Source organism: Carassius auratus, chromosome 26 (genome assembly GCF_003368295.1).
Source record: "Carassius auratus strain Wakin chromosome 26, ASM336829v1, whole genome shotgun sequence".
Lineage (NCBI taxonomy): Eukaryota > Metazoa > Chordata > Actinopteri > Cypriniformes > Cyprinidae > Carassius > Carassius auratus.
Window position 1 is genome coordinate 810850 of NC_039268.1, and position 23794 is coordinate 834643.

The following is a 23794-nucleotide window of genomic DNA, read 5'->3' on the forward strand; positions in this document are numbered from 1 at the left end:
TTCAGTAGAACACAAAGAGAGATTTTTAACTCAAACCATTGCAGTGTCAGTTATATAATGGTAATGAATGGGAGACATGGCTTTGAGAGTCAAAAAAAAAAAACAAAAAAACAAATGAAACCCTGCGGCTCATGATGATACATTGATGTGTAAAGACACAAAATGATGAGTCTGTGCAAGAAACTGAACAGTATTTATTTCTTTTTTTTACCTAATGCACTTTAAGGCTTTATGGCGGATCACAGACTTATAAGTGCATTACTGCCAGTTATCTCTCAATAGGACCATTGGCACTCTTAATTGAGATTGTAGATAGAGTGTCAATGGTCCATTTGTTAGATAGGTGGCAGAAATGCACTTATAAGTCTGTTATCCACCATAAAGCAAGAAGACGACAACACTGTTGAGAATGCGTTTAGGACAGTTTGGACATTGCAGTGAATCAGTGGTTAAAAAAAAAATCTATATTAGTAGTTTTTTTTCTAGCACAGACCGATCGTTTTGTGTTTACACATCAATGTATCATCACGAGTCACATTATTTAATTTGTTTTTTTTTTTGACTCAAAGCCGTGATTCCCCTTCACTTCCATTATATGACTGACAGACTGCAACAGTTTGAGTTAAAATCTTTTTTTTTATTCTACTGAAGAAACAAAGTCACCTACATCTTGGATGCCCTGGGAGTAAGCAAATAAACATCAAATTAAAAAATTTGGGTGAACTATCCCTTTAAGAGAAATATCAGATTTTTTACCTATAGTCATTTAAAATATTTTTTAAAAGCAGCTTCGCCGTTCAACCTGGACGTGGCATGCTCATGCATGCCAATCATTAATAAGAGACATTTTTATGCTAGTGGTTTGCTACTCTACACAAAAGGAAACCCAGTGGAATGGATTCAGGAGGTGCGAAAATGCATAAAATCCTATAGGAGTATGGACTGAACTGGTGAAGCTTGGAAATAAAGATATTATTTGTCAAGTTAAACCCTTTAAATGTATTGCAGGAGTGTCCAATCCTATTCCTGGAGGGTCACTGTCCTGCAGAGTTTAGCACCAACACTAATTAAACACACCTGAACCAAATGTAATCAAGGTTTTCGGGATTACACAAATCTTCCATGAAGTTGTTTTGGGATAAGTCGGAGCTAAACATTGGTCCTCCAAGATCAGGATTATACATGTATATCCAAATGTATTTGGCTTGAAACTGGTGTACTGTGCTGATTGGGCTTTATTTGACAAGCCCCCAATTTGTAGGGTTGCAATGGCTCTTTCTGAATGGGATTAACCACTCATCTGTGGTCAATAATGAGCATTTAGTGGGCGTTATATATGCTTTAACCAGTAAATCGGTTTAAAATTTGTTTACTTCCTTCCAGAAATTCAAACTGCCAAAATAACTGTGGTGTACATCGTTGCTCTTGGAGAAGAGTTGAGTTTCATTTCAACCAGTTCCAAAATACTTTACTGGAAGCTTCTAGTCAATCCAAAGATCTTGATTAGCTGGTTCAGGTGGTTCAGGTAAATTAGGGTTGAAGCTAAACACTGCAGGACAGTGGCCCTTCAGGAACAGGTTTGGACACCCCTAGCAAAATAACGTGGTCTAGACAAGAGCAACCTATTGGTTTTAAAATCTGATTAAAAAATAATTACATTTACGAAATATAAAGAACGCAAATTAATTTATTTTACCAACAACTCAATCCAAATCTTAAAATGTATTTGTGTCAGTTAAAAAATATACTTTAAACCAAAAAGAAGAAGAAAAAAAAAAAACTGTGCACATCTCAAGATTCAACCAAACAAGCAAGTGAAAAGTCTGTAAAAATAAGAAAATAATAGATTTACTCATACGAGACTCCGGATATGCTCGTCTGTGGTAAAATAAATGCGAGAGCAGCGTTCGTTTCCATTTCTCCACAGGTTTAAAGTGCAGTGTCAGCATACAGAAAGCAAACTCTGTAGATCTCGCTCAGACCAGACTGAAGCCCTCGTACTGCTCCACGGCTTGCGTGAGCCGGTGCCACAAGGTCTCTTTGGTCTGGTAGCAGGGCATGTCCAGCATGTTATAGCAGGTGTGGGCCACAGGAAGGTAGTGCTCTTCTGCAGCAGTGGATTGAATGACGATGCGTAGACTGGCCATGCCGTGGATGGGGATGCGGTCACTGCCTGTCAAAAACACTGCGGGAAGGCAAAAGCACTTATTTGGTCTGCGTTGTAAAGATGCAGTTGCATTAGCACAAAAAAGGTCGCTAGTCCAATGATGTATTTATGCACAAAGCACCACTTACACAGAAGTCACAACATATCAGTGTTGACAAATCAGGACTGGGCTACTTTTACACTGTTGCCACAGATTGTTTTTGAGTCTGCAGGTTAAAGCAATCCCCACCCTCCAGAACTCGATTTCGAGACGACCTCCGACCCTCATGGAAAAAAACGTGACTGGGCTAGATTTAAACAGTTGGGCTGGTTTTGTTTTGCAGACATTGCAATCCTGCAGCATATCAAAGCAAACAGCATTCTGTGAAAAACTTGGTGCTGGCGCAAAATCTGCATGCGGGAATGTTTCCCCCTTATGTGAAATTCCCGATTATGTGAATTCCTTTTCAAATGACTAGATTTTTACAATACGCAATAGTAAACATGACAGCACATTAAGTTATGTATTTATCATTTAACATGAACATAGTAATTTATTTTTTAGGTAGCCCTATAAAAAATAAATGAAAAAGACCAACAAATACTTCTACAAATATTTTTTTTTCTTCATATGGTGACAAAACCAAGGTTAAAATTACCCTAACTGCAAATTAATAAAAAACTAAACTGAACTAAAATTAAAAGTTACAAAGAAAAACTAATACAAATGACAAACATACATAATTTTTTTTTTTTTTTAAGTAGAATTAAAATGAAAATTTTGCTTTGCATTTTCATTTCACTTTTGGTTTGAACAGGTCTTTACACTAACTTTATATTCAGAAAGTTGTGTATAATATATACAATAGTAACAACCGTTACAATGTTGACTCTCACTTACATAAAAACTGTTTCTTTTTCTCCAAGGGAAACTCATGAAACACCTCCCAAAACATCTTAACCGTTGGGTGTGATGCAGAGAACTCGCCCTTGTAGGAGGCATTCTGGGTGAAAAAATGAAGAGATGCAACACAAGGCATTAACGTTGTGTCTTAAGATAGTGCAGCATAAGCTGTATGAAACGTGCCCCACCTTCTCCATCTCCTCCCAGTTGTAGTTGTTGTTTCCCACCACCATGGCCATGAGCTCAGAGGGCTGGAAGAGAGAGAGGATCTCCCCACCACAGACCTTCAGGAAACCACTGGAGAAGGCCGAATACTGCTCCTGTACGGCATCACTGAACACATACTGTAAATACGCCTGAACAAACTCCTTTCTGAGAGACAAACACACAAAAAAAGACACACTAAAGTGCTATATATACACTGTATGCATCTAGCTTCTTATGACAATTAATCACATTTTATTATTAAATAAACATTTTTAAATTCGTATTACTGTAAAAAAAACCTCACTCATTACATTAATGCAAAATAATTATAAATATGGTAGTAGCTGATGAACATTAATGAACATTATATAATGATAATTCCCATTAGATAAAAAAGCAGTTAAAATACTGTACAAATAGTAAGAATCTAATTTAAATCACAGAACGAAATTAGAATATATAAATTAGATTTATTTGAATGCATTGCTGAATTGTCATAAAAAAATGATTTTGTGGGCCTAAAAATTAAAAGGCTTAATTTCTGTTGATTTTGTTGCATCTAGAAAACAGGGCATGATCTTTTACATTTTTGTCAAATCTGGTTAGAAAATTGTGTTGGTTGCCCAGAAGTGTTTACCTATTATTAGTTGTTGTTATTATCAATTTTACTGTACTTGCCACTGAAAGGGAATGTTGAACTAAAATGTTCCCTTTAAGATAGGGCTGCACGATATTGGGAAAAAATGACATTGCGATATTTAATTTTTCTGCGATATATATTGCGATATGAAATCTAATCTAATTTAGAGCAGATTTACATTCTCATTTTAAATGATTGAAATATCGACACCATCGTGTCAATTGATTATGCATGATGGAGAGAGAGCAAGACAGTGCTCGTGTTGTTTGAAGCGCTCTCTCTCTCTCTCTCGCGCTCTCTCTCTCCGCAAATCACACTGGTCAAGGGCCGGGGAGCAGCTGGCCCGTACACTTAATGAATAACGGATCAACTACAACAGCCTACATCGCACATCCTGCGATGTGACTATCGTGGATTCGTACATCGCGATATCGATGCTTAAACGACACATCGTGCAGCCCTAGTTTAGGATCAATAAAACATATCAGATGAATGTAATCCAGTGCGCAACTACATATATTCACATGCACTCGTGCACCAGACTGAGTGAATTAAGACATGATCTGTGTGTGTGTGTGTGTGTGTGTTCTTGTTTTTGTGACATATCAGGACACAACTCTGTATAATGTCATGGGTATGACAGGTATTACAAGGAAAGGGTGATTTATGAGGACAAACCATGTCCCCAATTTTCAAAACGCTTATAAATCATACAGAATGAGATTTTTTTTGAGAAAGTAAAAATGCACAAAGTTTCCTGTGAGGTTTAGGGTTAGGTGTAGGGTTGGTGAAGGGCCACAGAATATACAGTTTGTACAGTATAAAAACCATTACGCCTATGGGATGTCATAGTCCCACTTTTCACAAAAAACAAACGTGTGTGTGTGTGTGTGTGTGTGTGTGTGTGAGAGGGAACGGGCCTTGATCGGAACTCAAGATGACTGGCCCTCTGCCTAATCTTACTGTCAGATAACAGGACACACACACACAAACACACACACACTTCAAACAAATACTATTTTCTTAAACCATTTTACTTTCCATACCATCTCTGCCTTATTTTTTTCCTGAAATATAACCTTGAATGCAGCAACAATTCTTCATACATCACAAATGTACATGCATTTAAATGGCTTTTTTTTTTTTTTTTGGTCTGGATTTGTGTTTTGGATTGTTTGGATTTGTGTGCTGTCCCATCTGTTCCTGCAGCTTCTGAAACCTTGCAATTACGTCCCCACTGACAACACACACACACACACACACACACACACACACACACACACACACACACAGAAATATGGAGCACAGGGAGGAACAACATGACCTCTTTCAGACCTTTATTTAAAGAGACACACACACACCTGTTTGTCTTGTCCACAGCGATGGTCTTCCCGCCCTGTATCAGCTCTTTAACCTCCGTTATCCCATAATACTCTCTCGTAATCTGTGGTCACAGTTGTTACATTTTGTCATTCAACACAATTTCCCCTTCATCCCAGTTAGTACGCAGACGACACATTCCACAAGGAGAGAATCACTATTCCACATTTGTGCACAAATATCTGAGAAACATTAAAAAGCGCAGATTCACATTTTAAATAAAGTTGGGTAAACCAAAAAACATCTGCTGAATGTCATTCTATCATCATAAAAATAGGAAATGCTGACGGGACATATGGCAAACGAGCAAACGCTCTTCATCTTCCAGATTAAAAGCGCACACATCAAATCAGAACCATCTTTGTAGCATGTGTGTGATATTAAGGACAGGTTGAATTTATTTACTAAAGCAGAGACATGCTTCATATGAATTATCAGTGATGTTACTCTAATCAGACAAACGCTCTTGACTTGACGTGGCCTAATTTGAGGGCTCGTGTTTAGTGTCCAGCAACTTACTGCAAAGTTCAGACAGAAGGTCTCCTCCACATCGCCCTCATACTCCAGCAGCTGCTGAAGACTCCTGCAGACAGGTGAACACGTACAATCACAAACAGTTCATGAAAATCTGAAGCAGCACTACAGTTTTGGAAAGCGTTCTCACTGAGGTCTCATCAACAGGAATTTAATTATCGTTTTTCTACTGTAAATCAGAGCTCACCAGCTGCAGGGTATAAAAGCAAACCCCAGACTTACCCGAGGAGGACAGGGGCCACACATCATCGCCTACTTTAACAAATGAGTTTTCTGAATATATGACTCTATAAACCATGGATAAATATTGATGTTTGCAGGGATTTTTACACAAGCGGTCATACAGAAGAAAGATTTACATGTTTATAAGCTAGCTGTATGAATATATTCAGTTTACATTTAAAAGAAGAAACATATATACATGTATAAGTAAATTAGAAAAAAAAAAAAAAAAAAACACATAACACACACACACACACACACACACACACACACACACACACACACACACACACACATATATATATATATATATATATATATATATATATATTTTAAAGGGAATTAAATAGTCATATAAATAGTCATAAAATATTAGTGATACTTTAACAACCCTGGTCTGCATTTGTGTACTTGGCACAGGTTGTATGTACATATTGCGTATAATGTGCAGTGTTAACTGTAAGTATGTCTAATAGTACACTGTGTGTACTGACTATATGCATGTGCATATTGCACATTTTCACCTGTTGAAGTCTGTATGGTTATATGTTCATTGTTTCTGCAATTTCTGCAGCAAGCATTCAAGAGTTTCACATGTGCTGTGGTGATGTGACAATAAAAGTGACTTGACTTGTTTATCTTAAAGTCAAATAAAGTAGAAACTTAGCTTCCTTTTCAATTTGAAGTTGCTGTAAATCTCTGTATTTGTTCCTGAGCTGTTGATCAGATAACAACCGTCCACAAGTGAATCCAACAATGTGTCAAACACATCTAACTGAGTGGAAACCAATTGATCCTTGATCCTTTTAAAGGCATTAGCACACAATAAAATCATCCACCATGGGCGGCTGTGCAATATTTGCTCATGCTGGTCTTAAAGTTATAATTGCAAGGTCAAGGTCTACTGAAGGCTGCTTTCATAAGAAGACGCGACTCAAAAACTATGTGGGAACAGCCTTGAAACCGCAAACCACCAACACGATTACAGACTTGAACTGGCCATCAACTCTGGGCTGGCTTGTTTGCTTCTGCAAACAATTAGTGGTCTAATGGTGACTCACAAACTTGAGCAGTTCAAAAAGCTTTTTGGGTGGCTTTTAATTAACGTTATATAAAAAACAACTTGTTTATGTAACGCACTGGCAAAGGACACTGAGTGTAGGGCTAAATTAGACAAAACAGTTGCTCTTCATTGATCTGTGCAGTCTGCTCAGGACTTCGATTTCTCAGTAAAGCCTCGTGGGGGGAGGGGTTGGGATACAGTGGTCTGTGGGAGGCCGAGCTGATTTGATTAGCCAGTGACGGTTTTTGGATGAATAACAACAACAACAACAACAACAACAACATGATGCCTTCAAGGGCTAAGTGGTATGAGTTTAGATAAAGATAGGGCTTAATTTGAACAATCTGGATCCAGCACCTGTGGATCCTATTTTAAACGATCTACCATCTCATAGCAAAAAGGTTGTTTTTTTGGTAAATGTTTGGCCTACTTTTATTTCATTTTGAACACCACTTTTGGATGCACAATGCAAAGTCAAGAAAAACATCATGCTGCATACCTTCCCTCTGTAGGTGAAAGCTCTTTCAGGTCATCCAGTGTGGGCAAAACTTTCAGAAGCTTTTTGTAGAGCACCAGAGGAAAGTGCAAGTCCACCACAGTAGAGTTATAGATGGCCAAACCACAGATGATCCCAATCAGATGGAACCAATTGTGCTCCACAAAACACTGCAAATGTAAAAAAAACACAGGCATTTCACCAAGAATCCTTTATCTATCTTTCCATAACAACCCTTTAATTATTCAAAAATGTTTGTCTACATATCGATTAACAGTTTTGTGCACAGCTGAAGTGTTTTGGAGGTCATCATGCCATACAGAAATCCTGCAGGATCATCATGTTTGCATGAGAATAGCCGAGCTGGCTCAGATATTTCAATATCAGCAGGCTGATAAGATTATCTGTTGATGTTCGCATTCACGTGGCACTTGTCTTGAAAAAGTTGCTAACAAGAGGCTAAATAGGTCTATTAGGGCCCTATGATAAAAAAAAAAAAAAAACTGTGTAATGCAGAAGGTCACGGAATTTGCAACATTTTGGATGGATACATAAAAAGTAGGTCAGTACACTTAACGCACAATATGGTATGGACTAGAGTCGTTAATGTTAAGCTGCAAAAATACAATTTAAATATGAATCCTGCTTGTTCTGTGTAAATGAATGGCACAGACACATGGTTTCAGCCTCTGCTGCCTCTGGTTTCATGTGTATTCTGCCTCTTCATTCTCAATATACAAGTATATGAACACATGAACATGATCTCTAGAATTGCTCTGAGAGTCACTACATGACTCTCTTACATTTTGTGGAAGTCTAAAAACGACAATTTTTTTCTTTTTTAATAATGGAATTAGAATAGAAAGTGCTAGAGTTAGAGGCTCAAATAAAGATGGAAGAGATGTGTTATTAGCTGATTATTGAAGATGGCTAAGGACTCTTGGATTTAGGCAGGTCATTCCACCAGGAGGGAACATCTGATTTAAAAGTTTGTGAAAGTGATTTTGTGCCTCTTTTGGATGGCACAATAAGTAAACGTTCACTTGCAGAATACAAGCTTCTAGAGAGCACATAAGTCTGAAGTAATGAATTTAGGTAAAGGGGCGCAGAGCCAGTGCTGGTTCTGTAGGCAAACATTAATGCCTTGCATTTTATGCAACCAGATATTGGTAGCCAGTCCAAATAAGTAAACAAAAGGTGTGATGTGCATTCTTTTCGTATCATAAAATTTTTTATCTTGCTGCCGCGTTTTGATAGAAATGACTGGAAGACCTGCCAAGAGAGCATTGCAATAGTCCAGCCTGGACAGAACAAGAGCTTGAACAAGGAGTTGTGAAGCATATTCAGAAAGAAAGGGCTTGATCTTCTTGGTGTTGAATAAAGCAAATCAGTTTTAGCAATGTGGTCTGAGAAAGTCAGCTGACCATCAATCATAATTCCAAGGTTTCTGGCTGTTTTTAAAGCGGTTATGATTGATGTAACTAACTGGATGATGAAATTGTCATGAAATTATTGGTTTGCTGGAACCACAAGCAGTTCTGTCTTGGCAAGGTTGAGTTGAAGGTAATGGTCCTTCATCCAGTAAGAAATGTCTATTAGACAAGCTGAGATGTGAGTAGCTACTGTCGGATCATCAGGATGGGATGAGAGGTAGAGTTGAGTGTCATCAGCATAGCAGTGGTATGAAAAGCCATGTTTCTGAATGACCGAACCTAATGATGCCATGTAGACAGAGAAGAGAAGTGGTCCAAGAACTGAGCCCTGAGGCACCCCAGTAGTTAGATGCTGAGACTTGGACACCTCACCAAGATACTTTGAAGTACCTATGTGAGAGGTAAGATACAAACCACTGGAGTGCAGTTCTTAAGATGACCTTTGCCAGTAGGGTTGACAGGAAAATCTGGTGGTTAACCATGTCAAAAGCAGCAGACAGATCCAGTAATATAAGTACTGAAGATTTGGAATCTGCTCTCGTCAGTCTTAAGGCTTCCACAACTGAGAGTAAGACAGTCCCTGTTGAATGTCCACTGCTGTCGAGGAGTTTGTTCTGTGTGAGAAAGGCAGAGACTTGGTTGAACACAGCTCGTTCAAGTGTTTTTGCAATGAAAGGAAGAAGGTAAAACCGGTCTGTTGTCCTCTAAAAGAGTTGGGTTAAAAGTGGGTTTCTTAAGTAGTGGAGTTATATGTGCCTGTCTAAATGCTGAGGGAAAAACACCAGTGTTAAGGGATGTGTTAATGATGTGAGTGAGTGCAGGTACAACTGCAGGAGAAATGGATTGAAGGAGATGAAATGGAATAGGATCAAATGAGTCAAAAGTAGTTGGATGATTAGAAAGGATGAGTTTGGAGACTTCTGCCTCAGAGAATGAAGAGAAGGATGTGAACAAATGTGTTTTTGCTGGGTAAGATGAGCTTGACAGATGGTCGTGTGGAACAAATATGCATAAATGGTTTGAATTTTATTAATGCAGAACGTGGCAAAGTCCTCATCTTTTATAGATGCTTTTGATTATTCAAATTTAATTAAACCATTAAAATGTAATTCACAAAATAGTAAACATAATTTGATCAAAATAAAACATTTCTCATGACCTTAATATAATGTTTGTTAAACTTTACAAAAACTGCTAATATTGTAAGCTTCATGATTTTAATTAGACATGCTTTTTTCCCCATGCAATTTAAATGTAACCATTAAAACAGAGTCTAGAAAAAATAAAATTGAAAATCAAAATCCAGAAAAATGAAAGCAGAAAAAAAAAACTACATTTGGAAAATAATAAAACTGAATTTGGGAGAAAAAGCTGATGGATGTTTAATGGTGGTTATGTTGAAATCATGCAACCATGGTGTGGTTTGTACTTTTAGCTTTTTTACTTGTACTTATGATTCAAAATTCAGAAGAGGTGTGTTAATTTGTGAAGATTACCATGATGAAAAAAAAAAAAACTATTTTGTTGGTAATAGAGCTAATTTTTTGCAATAATCCAATGGAAAAATCCTATTGGGTTTTTGTACAGGGAACCTGGCTGGCTTACAAAATCAATGTCATCACTGCAGCACTGTATTGTTACCTGTGAACCAAATGCAATTCATCCTTCAGGCTCTTCCAATCAAACATTGCAAATAACATTAAGTACTGTACTGGAGTACAGTGCATATGCATTAAAATATTGTTTTGCATTCAATTTATGTAATTTCATCACGTTTACTATAAATCTTGCTTAGTATCTTAGTATTATGTTGAATTTTATGATAATAACTAAGCTGAACTCACTTTATCAGAGAACCACAGAAGATTGGACTCTGAATATTGGGTGAACATGCCATAGATCGGATCCATCAGCTCTTTAAGCAGGAGCAGGAAGAACTCCTTTGTGACTCCTCCTGCATCCACAGCTTCCTCTCCATCAAAGATGACCTGCAATGATCAGTAAATCTCGGTTAGTCAACTTATGTCTAAGTGGGCGGTCTTGGCCAAAATATGCTACAATATATACCAGACAACAATCCGTAAAGGCAAACCTTAAGGGGCTTCTTCAAGTCTACGTCATTGTAGACTGTGAGCTCCCGGAGAGCATCGCTGACTAAGTGGTTCCTTCTAACGTGAAGCACCATGAAAGGGTTTCTAGCCAGCAAAGGTTCCATAGTCAACAGCATGAAGACGTTGTGCAAGTTAGCCCCGCTTACTGCCATCTGAATATTAATAAAGCAGGCAATACTAGTCAAAGAGGCTGAATAATAAGAGTCAAGAATCATAAGTAATAGCAGGCAGACTCTGAAATAAACAGCAAATCATTACTTTACCAGGCTGTACCATGGACTAATGCAATATATACTCCTTAACTTCCCATTATGATATTTTCTGAAATTAATATTTTTATTCAGTAAGGATGCATTCAATTTGTCAAAATTAATAGTACAGACTCCCACAGAAATTCGATTTCAAATAAATGCTGTTTTTTATCTATTAATCAGAGAATCCTAACAGAAATGTATTGCAATTTCCTCAAAAACATTAAGCAGCATAACTGTTTTCATGATTGATAAGCAATGTTTCAGATCAGCAAATCTGCATATCAGTATGATTTCTGAAGGATCACGTGTCTCTGAAGACTGAAGTAATGATGCTGAAAATTCAGCTTTACATCACAGGAATGACTTATATTTTAAGATGCATTTAAACAGTTGCTTAAAAATGTATTATTATTTTTACAAATTAATTTTTTTTTTTTATTACCTGCATTTGCAGCTCAGCATCTGTTTGCAGCACGGTTGTCTTGGCTTGCGCGTTCAATATGAACGGATAGGCACATAACGTGACAGAACCCTGGGAAATAAGATTCAGATTATTAGAGACCAACACAACTGTCAAAAAATACATTTACAAAAAGATATTTAACAAACATACCTGCACTGGAGGGTATCGCATTTTCTACAACAAGACAAAACAATGAATAATGTCATTTTTCAGCTTGGTATAATCAAAATTTGAGGCTTTTTTTTGTGTAACTGTGACATTTTGTATGCACAGTGCGGTCTAGCTCATGTTTACATTAACATATAGCTTTTGCAGTCCATCTACGGAAAATCTACATATGTGCAGTAATATACGCACAATATCAGCTTTGCGCAGAAACCATTTGAGGTAGTCTTCCTGGATGTCCACCAGGGTGGCGATGTCAGGGATGTAGAAGTGGTTGTATTCCACACGACGGGCTTTCAGATTGACCTGCACCAAAATATTTGGATCAACACTTGGTTTATCATTTACAACAATGCAAACTAAATGACACAAGCCTGTCCGCAAAAACAGATGAAAAACAGCAATTCAGCTCTGATGCTGGGGAATATTCAACCTAATAGCTTATTAATTAGTTACTTATAAAACAGTTTTGTGGATTTTCGCCGTACCTTGTGGAGCTTCTCCAGCAGTCGCAGGGCAGCGCTGGTGTAGCTCTCCAGAAACACAGGCATCAGGAGCGCCTTCCCGCCAGTCAACAGAAACACAACTATGCTTTTGTACATCTCCACTAGTCTGGAGAAAACCTCGCAATCCATCAGAGACCACCAGTTATCTGAGAAACAAGAATAAGATTCATTTCAAAAGCCCCTTCGATCTTGAACTCTGATAAACTTTCTAACCAAGCAATGAATAGTGTTTCTAGGCAGTGGAAGATGTGCATACCGAGGACTTTGCTGGGGTTGGCGTCCAGTCTGAGGATGGCCATGGCTAGAGGGATGGTGAGAGAGATGTAGTTTTTGGAGTCCTGGAGGGCGGGACATTCAGACAGGATCAGGTAGATCCGCATGGCTTCCACGTCAGGAGGAGAGCAGGTCAGCTGGGGGATCAGGAGACTCTCAAAGCTCTTCGTGGCCTAGAACACATTTATGAGCCATTTATTATTAAAACATACACGTAAATAAGGTCAGAAAGATTTCCCCCCCCGACGACAGTATGAAGTACGCCATCACAAAGAGGAAGACCTTTTGAAATCAGCATCAATATCATAATTTATTTTATAGAGTGTGCTTTAAAATATATTTTAACACAATATATGTGTGTGTGTGTGTGTGTGTGTGTGTGTGTGTGTGTGTGTGTGTGTGTATATATATATATACACATTTTTTATTGTTATGTATTTATTGTGTTTTATTGTGTTAGCTGTATTTTTTTTTTTTACCTAATCAAAATAACCCAGCTGCAGTTTGATTGGGATTAATTGGAAAGCACACCAAAAAAGCATGATTTTTTAAAATCTTTTTCTGTAAAGAGGTCTTACAAAAAAATTAGGATTTCAAATAAATGCTGTTTTAATTTATTTTTCTATTTGTCAAAGAATCTAAAAAAAAAATAATAATAAAAAATAAAAATAAAAAAATCCACAAAAATAAAGCTTTTTTTTTTTTTACATCCTTAATATTTTGAATATATATATATATATATATATATATATATATATATATATATATATATATATATATATATATTTTTTTTTTTTTTTCAACCATTAAATCAGCATATTATAATGATTTCTGAAGGATCACGTGACACTGAAGACTGGAGTAATGATGCTGAAAATTCAGCTTTGCATCTCTGAAATAAATTGCATTTAAAAAAAATATATATACAAATAGAGTTACTTTAAATTGTACTAATATTTCACTATATTACTGTTTTACAGAATCTTTACTCAAAGATAATGCAACCTTAGTGAGTATTAGAGAAACACTGAAAGGAATCCTACAGACTGCAAACTTTTGAACAGTAGTGTATAAAAAGGAGCTAGAATTCCTTTAGAGTTATACCAACAAGTATACCAACTTTCACCCAGTAACACACACAAACAATGCTTTTATAAACCTAATAACATCTGCAGTGATGTAAAGACCTAAATAAATGAGAAGATGAAGCCAACATTTGAAACACACACACCTGCTCCAGAAGTCTTGCGAAGGCTGGTTTCATCAGCGTCTCAAAAAGCAGCTTAACGGCATTGAAATCAATGCCCGGGACTTTGGGGTTGGTTTTGAAATGCCCGTCATCACTGTGAAAACAGCAGGTGGAAATTAGTATCCAAACACTTTGAAATAAGTCGTAAAGCTACACAGTATGAAATCTGAAATCTAACCTAATTTTAGAAATGGTTTGTGTTTGCTGAATTAGTTACTATATTAGTTAAAACTGTTTTGGAAACACATAACAGTGAGATTTAGTATCTCCAAGCAAGTGCATGGGGACTAGTTAAGGACCAGATGAACAAATAGATGGATCTGAGGTGAGGAGATTTAAGCTCTTTCCTCTCCATTGCTCTTTATTGGTGCCTGTCGCTCTGAAAGGATGAGAGCAGGATCACACGCTGGGTGTAAATACAGAGGTGTTTAAGCCTGATGCTGATCCCTGTGAACCCCACACGCACGAGCACATGAACCAGAGCCAGTGAATTTTAAGCAAGACTCATCTATAACAAACGACTGGTCACAAACAAAGTCGGGTTTCAAGTTCGAGTCCAGTTTCAATGAGATGGCAAGATATGTTTAACCTTTACATTCAATCCAATCCGATTCTAATTATTTAGATTCCATTTGATTCCTTCAGCTAAATCCAATTACTGATTTGATTCGACTTTAATAGAATCTGGTCCATTTGAATTTGATTTGATCGATCTGATTCAACTTGTTTCTAATGTATTTAATTAGATTTAACTGGATATGACTGATCTGATTCATTATAATTTCAATAAGTTTTTTTTTTTTTTTAATTTCAACTTGAGTCATCTAAAAAGTGTTTAACTATTAATAACTGTTTTGATTCAAATACATTCGATCCGAACTGAATCAAATACATTCGATTTAACTTGATTTGACAGATCCAATGAATTCATTTTAGGTTAATTGTGGTGCAAATTTCTAAAAGTACAGAAACCTCTTCTCTTCAAATGAATTAAATAAACGAGTTAAAATAAATGCTATAAATGTGTGCTATAGAGTCCATGGCACCATGTGTTGCTCTAAATGCCGGTCAACCTAGCATTGGGACGTGTGCTCAGAAGAGTTTTAATCACATACACAAAACTGCATTTTAAAATGAAGATTTGACCTCACAACCCATAATGCCCCGTCTGAACACCAGCAACATCAGTTGTTCCTTATGTAACCAGATAATCTCTTAAAATGTTCTCGGCTGCAGTGCAGATTATGAACATCGAGGACTGCACCAGGCAGAATGATTCTCTCATTAGATAAAGATATCCATCAAGTCCCATTTGCTCTGTAAGAGACACTGTTCTTTTACAGGAAGAGCTGTAACCAGGAGCTCTGCTGGTGTCTACAAAGAATTTTCCTACTGACGTTAAGCTGAAGTCACCTGTGGAAAAATCCCAAGTGCCCTGCGCTCCATGGCATCACCTTGTGTGCATACGCTTACTAACAAGACAGAAACATCTTAACTGCTCACCTTTGGTCCAAAAAGCTGGCATTCCAACACGCAATTGAGGAAAACAGGAGTATGATGTCACTAGATGGGGAGGAGTCAAGAGATTTGAATCCAGCATCAACATAAAAATGAATGTTTTATATAACATTCCTGAACAGATACATCACAACTGACCTCATATATTAAAAAAAAATAATCATTGTCATTATTTAGCAATTTAATAACTTCATCTCTGAATTTTTTTCCGGAAGGATGTACAAAATCGATCAAAGGGGACATTTATAGTGTTACAAAAGATTACTATTTGATATAAATGCTTTTTTCCTTTCCATTCATCAAATAATAATTACTGCTATGACACAAGACAGCTGTTTTTAACACTGATCATAAAATGTTTCTTGAACAGCAAATCATCATATAAGAATGATAAAAAAATATTGCACCATTTAGACTTGCACTATTCATTAACTAACTGCATGTTTTCTATTTTATTATTATTATTAATAATAATAATAATAATAATAATAATAATAATAATAAAACATACTACAACATACTATTGCTACATACTGCGCTAAGCTAGCTGAGACTTGTTCTGGCACTTGCATATCATGGAATTGCATTTTATCTTTTGATAAAAGTGTCTTCTAAATGAATACATGTAAATATAATGATTTCTGAAGGATCATGTGACACTGAAGACTGGAGTAATAATGCTGAAAATTCAGCTTTATATCACAGGAATATATTACAATTTAAAATGTATTCAAACTGAAAATGGTTTCTTAAATTTGTCATAATATTTCCCAACATTATTGTTTTTACAATATCCTTATATCAAATAAATGCAGCCTTGGTGGACACTTTTGGTTGCCAAGTGGAACTGTAATCTGTAACCTGTAATCAAACCGGATAACGTCACACACTCACTTGGTGATGCTTGAATCGCTGCTGTCATGAAGCTTCATCCTCCAGCGGTCCAGACTCTCAGAATTAATCAGAGCGATGCTTTTAGCGGCATTCATAATGCGGAAATCCTCGGGACAAGATGCACCCTGTTCTCAAACACACAAACAAACACTTAGAAACTTTACGACCACAGGTCACAATATACTCCAAGTATAAACACAACAAGACGGTTTTAATGGATTAAGCTTTAATTGGTGTAATTAGGAAGAAACAAAACATATGACATCAGTGCGAGTCCATTATATGGATGTAACCACTGCGGTGATGTTGATGCCACCATGTGGATAAGAGAAGGAACGACCTCCTAGCAGCAACTTTATTTATTTATTTTCACAAGTGTAAAACTGCCTAAATGTAAATATTAAAATAACACAGCAGCTAATAGTAAGAGGTACAGACTCACTATACTTTATAATTTGTGAAAATATATTGAAGAATGCACTAATTTATTGAATATTCTTGTAAAGGAAACCCATCCAAACAATCAGTACAGCATCAGCGGCCTTGTTTCACAGCTCTAATGACGCTCCAGTGAAAATCAGCACGGTTACCTCCTTTGTAGACAACAAAAGGAAATTGTGATCGCCACCACTGTGAATATTACGGATGGTGCAGCGCTCGCCTTCTGTAGACAAAAAACATAAGTGATTTATTTTACACAGTAGCAATATAACAACAAAGCATATGAAGGAGGAGTGTTAGTTATACATGCGTGTTATTAATGAGTTCAAACTCATCAACCAGGCACAATGCATACCTACTTTATGCTAAAAGTGTTAAAATAATTTTAATACTGTCTGCATACGGGACAAGGAGAACTAAAAAGACTCATTTTTAAAGAATTACTTTTTTTTTTTTTTTTTTTTTTTACAAACTGCAAAGTGCATTCAACCTTCTGTGCGGTCATCAAAACAAAACAACACTTTCTCTCACACACACGTAGATTCAAGGCCATCAGATGAAGCACAAACCAAACTACAGATACTCTTCAGTGCAGTCTATTTATATCTGACCATCCCTGCATGGACACACGGTCTCTATAACGATCCCTATCACTCCAGTTAGAGGACTAATTATTCACGCTCTCAAAAAAGCAAACCCTCTGTATCTGCTTCAGATGGAAACCATTAAAGCATGGCCCTGCAAAACAAAACACTGTATGGAGGTTTTTCCATTCATTATAGCCATGTACATTACTAAAATACATATGAGTGTTCTCAAATTTACCTCTATTCAAAATACAGAAAGTCCTGAAAACGCACAAATAAAAGAACACAGATCATTTCCATAATGACCCACACAACGGAGCAGGAAAAATCAGAAACTACCACAGCCTTGTCGTGCGCAATATAAGATGTTAAATAATGGTGCAAATCAGTAAATTAATACTTGGCTTGTTAGAATAGATTTTGATTAATCCATTCAATCTTGTGAACATACTTGTGTGTGTATTTCCAATGCACAGGGGTTGGATGTTCCCGACAGGAAGTGGACTCTTAGCATTTCCTCTGAGACCTGTACCCAGCTGGCCCTGAGTGTTGCAGCCGAAAGCGTAAAGCAGTCCTGTGGAGGGCACGAATGCCAGCGTGTGGTGCCTGTGACCAAATAAAACATTCATTTGAAAAGAACAGCATTTTTTAACATTATAAATGTTGTTACGGTCACTTTCAATCAATATAATGCTTCTTTGCTAAATAAAATGTATATTGTATTATTGATAAATTGTATTGAAACTGTATTAATACACTACGGTTATTCAAAAAATTATAAAAAAAACATGTGCATTATCCATACAGTGATTGGAAATGACACAAAATTAAAGCTATCGGCACATTCCCCAATCTAAAACAGATGGACACAGGAATGTGCAGCTTGTCTAGTGCATATACTTACCGGCCACAAGCGATCTGAGACACCTCAGTGCCCATGAGCTCCATAACTCTGCGTGGAAGAGGCTCGTTTCTGGTGGAATCGTGGCCCAGCTGTCCTCTTGAGCCGTTTCCAAATGTGAACAGACCCCCTTCCTGAAGCAAACACAGCACAAACAGCAATGCTTCAGTGCTTCAGGATTGAACAGGACAAAATACAATTGAACAACTTTCCATTAACCTACTATAGTTCAAGAATTCTGATCGAAACGTTTTCAGACGGTAACTAAAAACAGAATAATTGTTAAAATAATAGATGTTCAGATAACTACAGCAGTTAGACTTAAATTCAAACTTTTACATTTGGATACATATGTAAATATTGCTAAAGGGCAACACTGTTTTGCATTAAAAAACATGTTTTTCAGCACACTGATCAATACCTTTGTCAAGGCGGCAGTGTGCTCCTCTCCACAGCTGATGTACACCACCTTCTGTGAGCGCAGGAACTTGATGTGACAGGGAACAGCCCGATCTATGAGATCACGGAGAAAAATCATGCCTCTTTTAATCCTATCCTCTAAGTAAATTACAGAATTCAAACCAGCAATGTTTTGTTTACCAGATTTTGAACCTCTATGTCAGTGTGTGTTTCACCTTGCTCGTCATTGAGGCCCAGCTGCCCGGCGCTGTTCTTCCCCCAGCCGAACACGGCTCCAGACAGCGACAGGGCGAAGCTGTGGTCTCCTCCAGCGCTGATCTGAGCCAGTGGGATCCCACTCAGAGATTTGAGCGGTTGAGGAGACAGAGTGCTGGGCTCTCCCTTCCCTAATCCCAGCTGACCGCTGGAGTTCTCTCCCCATACAAACAACTGACCATCTGAGACGAGGAAGACAGCGGGAAACCTCATTTACTGGCACAGCAGAAGTACAGCAGAAAACAAAACTATTCACAAGTCTCCCCTTACCTTTTGAAAGTGCTATACAGTGTTGGTTGCCACACATCACTTGTGAGATTCGATGCTCGCACAACTTTTTAATCAACCTAAAGAAATAGATACTCTTCATTAAGAAAGTAAGTTCTGGATGACATGTCCCAAGAAGTGTACCTGGTAAATCAACTGATGAACAACAATAGAAAATACATAAATGTTTACATATTCATATAAAGTGATGACTAACGCCACATGAAAATATGTTTTTTTTCTGTTTCTGCATCAATTGTGGGAGGAAATCTGTGAAATGTAGAGGAATGGATGATAAATGTTAAATTTAGAGAATTCAACATTTTGTTAAAGTGACAGATTCATTAATGATCAAATTCATTAATTATCAATTCCATTTAAAAGCTCAATTTAGTCAAAATTCAAAGTGGATTTTTTTTTACAGATTTTAGAAATAATAATAATTTATTTATATATATATATATATATATATATATATATATATATATATATATATATATATATATATAAAATAAAATTATGTATTTTAAGGGAGCTACAAATCTGTTCAAAATCCACTGAAGAAGGTATTATATAAATAAATAAATAATATGAATATCCCAGAAAATAAAAAATATGAATATCCCAGAAGTACCTTACATATTCCTTGTTGCATAACCTGCAATTTTGTGGGATGGATTAAATTTTTTTTTTTTTTTTGGTGCATTACTGAATTAATTGATGAATTAATGGATTAATTCAATTAAGGGAAAAAATAAGAAAAATTATAGAAAACAAAAACAAACTAATTCCTTTTTTTTATATAAATAAAAATATAAAATAATTATACAATTTGTTCTATAATAATAATAATAATAATAATAATAATAATAATAATACATAGGAAAGTCATTTATGGTTATGTAAAAGGATCAAAGTTCCAAGCAGGTGGATACATTGTTGTAATGTAATGTTGTAAAAAGTTACATATGCTGACTACTTTATATTACATGAATCTGAGAGTACAGCACTATTGTTGGTAACTGAAAGAAATCAAATAATTGACTTGCTCACGAAAATTCTCACAATCACAAAAGGCCAGTGGCCTTTGATCTCATCACACCAAAAAACCAAATAAATAACCCTTAATAATTAACTCACGGACCACATTGCGCTCATGAAATCATTCACATAACAAGATGACAAGTGATGTTCGCATTCAAATGAAAAGCTGCGTGTCAGGAAGTGACGTTTTATCTGTTGTGGGTTATTCAGCAGTACTAGAGCCACAACAGATCAGAAGAGCATTCTGTGATAGCACATTATAGCCTAACTATCATTAAGTCCAAATCACTTGCGTACAGGACCCCCCTGCGGTGTGAAAGCCCCCATGCTGGGACCCCCTCACGAGCACGAGGCAATTAAATCCTCATTAGATTCCCCTATCTAGAGCAGACGCTACAATGCAAAGGAAGCAGCATCTGAGAAAGCGTTTGCACCACTAAAAAGGAACGTTTAAAAGAAATAACAGGAAGCAATGCATCGCATGCTTGAAACTTGAGTGTTGAATGTTCTCATGTACAGCTGAAAGTTTGCAGATCACCATATATACTGTAAAGTTCATCAAATGTTTTTATTTATTCACAAAATCTTGCATGAAGTGTGTAAAATTTCACCTGGGCACACGGACTGCCTCTTCAGCCGTACCCAGACCGAGCTGCCCTCCTTCTCCGGCCCCCCAGGCAAACACCTGCCCCTGCTCGTTCACCGCCAGAGAGTGAGCCTGCCCACACGACACGCCGGCGATCTTCTGAGCATCCAGAGCTCCTACCAGCTCTACGAGAGACACACAAACAGCCATTAGATTGCAATATCACTCTCAAGGATGGCTGCTTGATAGATGCATCATTCATCATTCAAGAGCTTTTCACTGTAGCACCAAAAAAACAACAACATCTGAATCTATATAATCTGATAGGGGCAAAAGAGAATATTTGCTCAACATCTGTTAAGAATTCCATGCTATGCATTTCTTCAATTCTGCATCATTCATATATGATTCATATATAGTTTCTTGAATCAGTATCTGCTTTCTGTGCAGGACATAGAATAGATTTAACCAAGCAGTAATGCTTTTTTTTTTAACTCTAATGTATCAACTAGTTTCTTGGCTTCATTTACCTCCCTCCTACCAACTCACTTAACAGGGCCTTCTATCGAAAAAAAGGTGCCATCTTATTAGCACAGACATTTCAGAGTCCGTCTGCTACTTGGAATTGTTTTCTTATAAACGGATTAGCAGCCCTGGACTGGTGAGTCCCAGTGCATGCTGGATAAAACTAGATCTGCTGTCATCATTGACCGTAAATGCACTTGCAATAACAATAATAGCATGATCAAACAAGTAATGTTTTATAGGACTTTGGTAAGGTAACTTTGTGAATTAGGTTGAATAGCTGTAAGCTGTTAAATTTAAAGTACACAATTACATAATACCAATTTATGGCAAAGGCACATTATAAACATTAGAATCAACTTTTAAATAATTTTAAATGGGTTCCAATCATTTGAAAATAATGGAATAATAGGTGTGGTGTGCATATTTAAATCTAATATTTAGCATCAGCTACACAATCCTAATGTCGAAGTCCATTTGTAGATACTAACATCAGTTTATGTCAGTTACCTGGCCTCCATCCTCCCTTGTCATGGCCCAGCTGACCGCAGCTGTTGGAGCCACAGGCGTAAATGCTCCCATCATGCAACAGGAAGAGCGAGTGTTGGCTGCCGCACGCAACTTCTTTAAGACCCCTCCCGTCGAACATGCAACAGCTCCTCGGCTCAAAGACAGCCGCCTCCGACGCCCCGATGCCCAGCTGACCCGAGCCACTGCTTCCCCAGCACAGCATCATGATTCACACATAAAGAGGGAGACAGATGGAAGGATCTGGAATCAGGGAGAGCTCCTAGGCTGTTCCGCCTTGCCGTCTCCGCCTGTACGTGACGGATCTGGAACAAAACGCAAAGTCTGGCATGAGATGCTGGAAAGCAAATAGGTGAGTAATCAGTAGAGGGGAAGGGAAGTGGTCACACCCCATTCCTCTTTCCATACTGGGCAGTGTGTGTGTGTGTAAATGACAGCTAGTGTGGACAGCTGGGCCCTTGAGACGAGAATGCAGATCATAAACCACCTGGTGTGGTTAAATAAAAAAAATTAAAAACACAGATTTACCAATCCAAAACCTACTGAATCATCACAATTTTCATGGATGCACAAAAATAACGTATGCTTATAGGTCTAGGTAGGAGACAGAATTGTGTTCTCATTTATCATATTATGGCGGACAAAATATTTGTATACATTTACAATTTGTTAGCAATATATAACCATGCAACATGAATATTACAATTATTTTAATGTGCTTCACAAAAGCAATTATAGTCGCAAGGCAAGTCCCGTTGTTATCAATAGACTGACTTCAATGGAACTTAGGACTATTTGCTAAGGGCGTTTTTGGGAAACGTTTTAATCGAATTTTGTCGAATCTGTCGAACCGCTGAATCTAATTTTGAACGGAAACATTTTTATATTTATAAATGGGTACTGCTGAACGCTAGAATACATTTTCTATAGAATCATAGCCGTGTTCTGAACGTTCGAATCATATTTTTGAGCATCATGAACCAATTCAGAATTTCAGAACATTCGAACCTTATTGTTGGGACAAAATAAACGTTAGGCGCGTTTCGAAATTACTAATTAATTTAGAACATGTGTGCGTTCCGAACATTCGACTTTGTGCGCGTTATTGGCGCGTTCTTAAAGTTCGACATTCACATCGATTTTATGAACGTCAAGGGCGTTTTCCGAACCTTCTAATAAAAAGTGCCTATGATGGTCAGAAACGTCTGGTTAACATTAGGTATTAGAAACAGCAGAAATCTTTCATATGTGGGTCCAGTCCAATCTGAGATTGGCCTGCAAGAACAAGCCTGACACATTTCATGTCTTTAATAAGCCAAATCATGATGTAGTTCATATACTGCAGATAATAATCCTCAAACATCTCATCGGACTGTGCATGCGTTAAATACAGTAATTTACCTCAATAATAATATTCGGGATAATATCAGGACAAACTGACACATAACTGCGCACTGACACTCACTACACTGTCATCACGCAAACGCGGTGCCCTGTCTAACACAAGTCAGAAATAAACAGGTATTTAGGGAGATGATTTAAAGCAGATAACTTTACCTGGTAATGTGCATTGCGTCTCCTGTTTATTTTGACCGTATGTTACTGGAATGGTTTCAATTTAATGGGTCCCACAAAAACAAGGAAGTTACGAGATTACGTCGTCACTGATCACGTGACTTCTGTCAGCCAGCTCTGTCACTAGAGGGCGACGATGGGTTCATTACATGAATGTGGTGCTGATGTGCACATCATGGAATTAATATAGTTTATTAACAAATGCTC

General features: G+C 37.2%; 1 protein-coding gene across 2 annotated transcripts; it reads right to left on the bottom strand.

The window, feature by feature from the left end:
* Positions 1–49: 49 nt before the first annotated feature.
* Positions 50–23697, bottom strand: LOC113044014 (probable E3 ubiquitin-protein ligase HERC3). Of its 2 annotated transcripts, XM_026203597.1 has the most exons (25): positions 23570–23697; positions 21995–22317; positions 20985–21144; positions 19333–19409; positions 19023–19244; positions 18809–18900; positions 18391–18521; positions 17938–18092; positions 17049–17122; positions 16459–16583; positions 15550–15609; positions 14029–14140; positions 12781–12970; positions 12507–12670; positions 12211–12324; positions 12004–12027; positions 11833–11922; positions 11118–11288; positions 10870–11013; positions 7596–7762; positions 5797–5860; positions 5259–5341; positions 3239–3422; positions 3048–3150; positions 50–2185 (listed from the first exon to the last, which is right to left on the bottom strand). In XM_026203597.1, exons 2-25 carry the CDS (start codon positions 22218–22220, stop codon positions 1977–1979), a joined length of 3141 nt encoding a protein of 1046 aa, XP_026059382.1. In that variant the 5' UTR covers positions 22221–22317; positions 23570–23697; the 3' UTR covers positions 50–1976. The 2 variants fall into 2 exon arrangements, with proteins under 2 accessions (XP_026059382.1, XP_026059383.1); XM_026203598.1 differs by lacking the exons at positions 50–2185; positions 3048–3150; positions 3239–3422 and adding an exon at positions 4860–5134.
* Between the last annotated feature and the right edge of the window lie 97 nt (positions 23698–23794).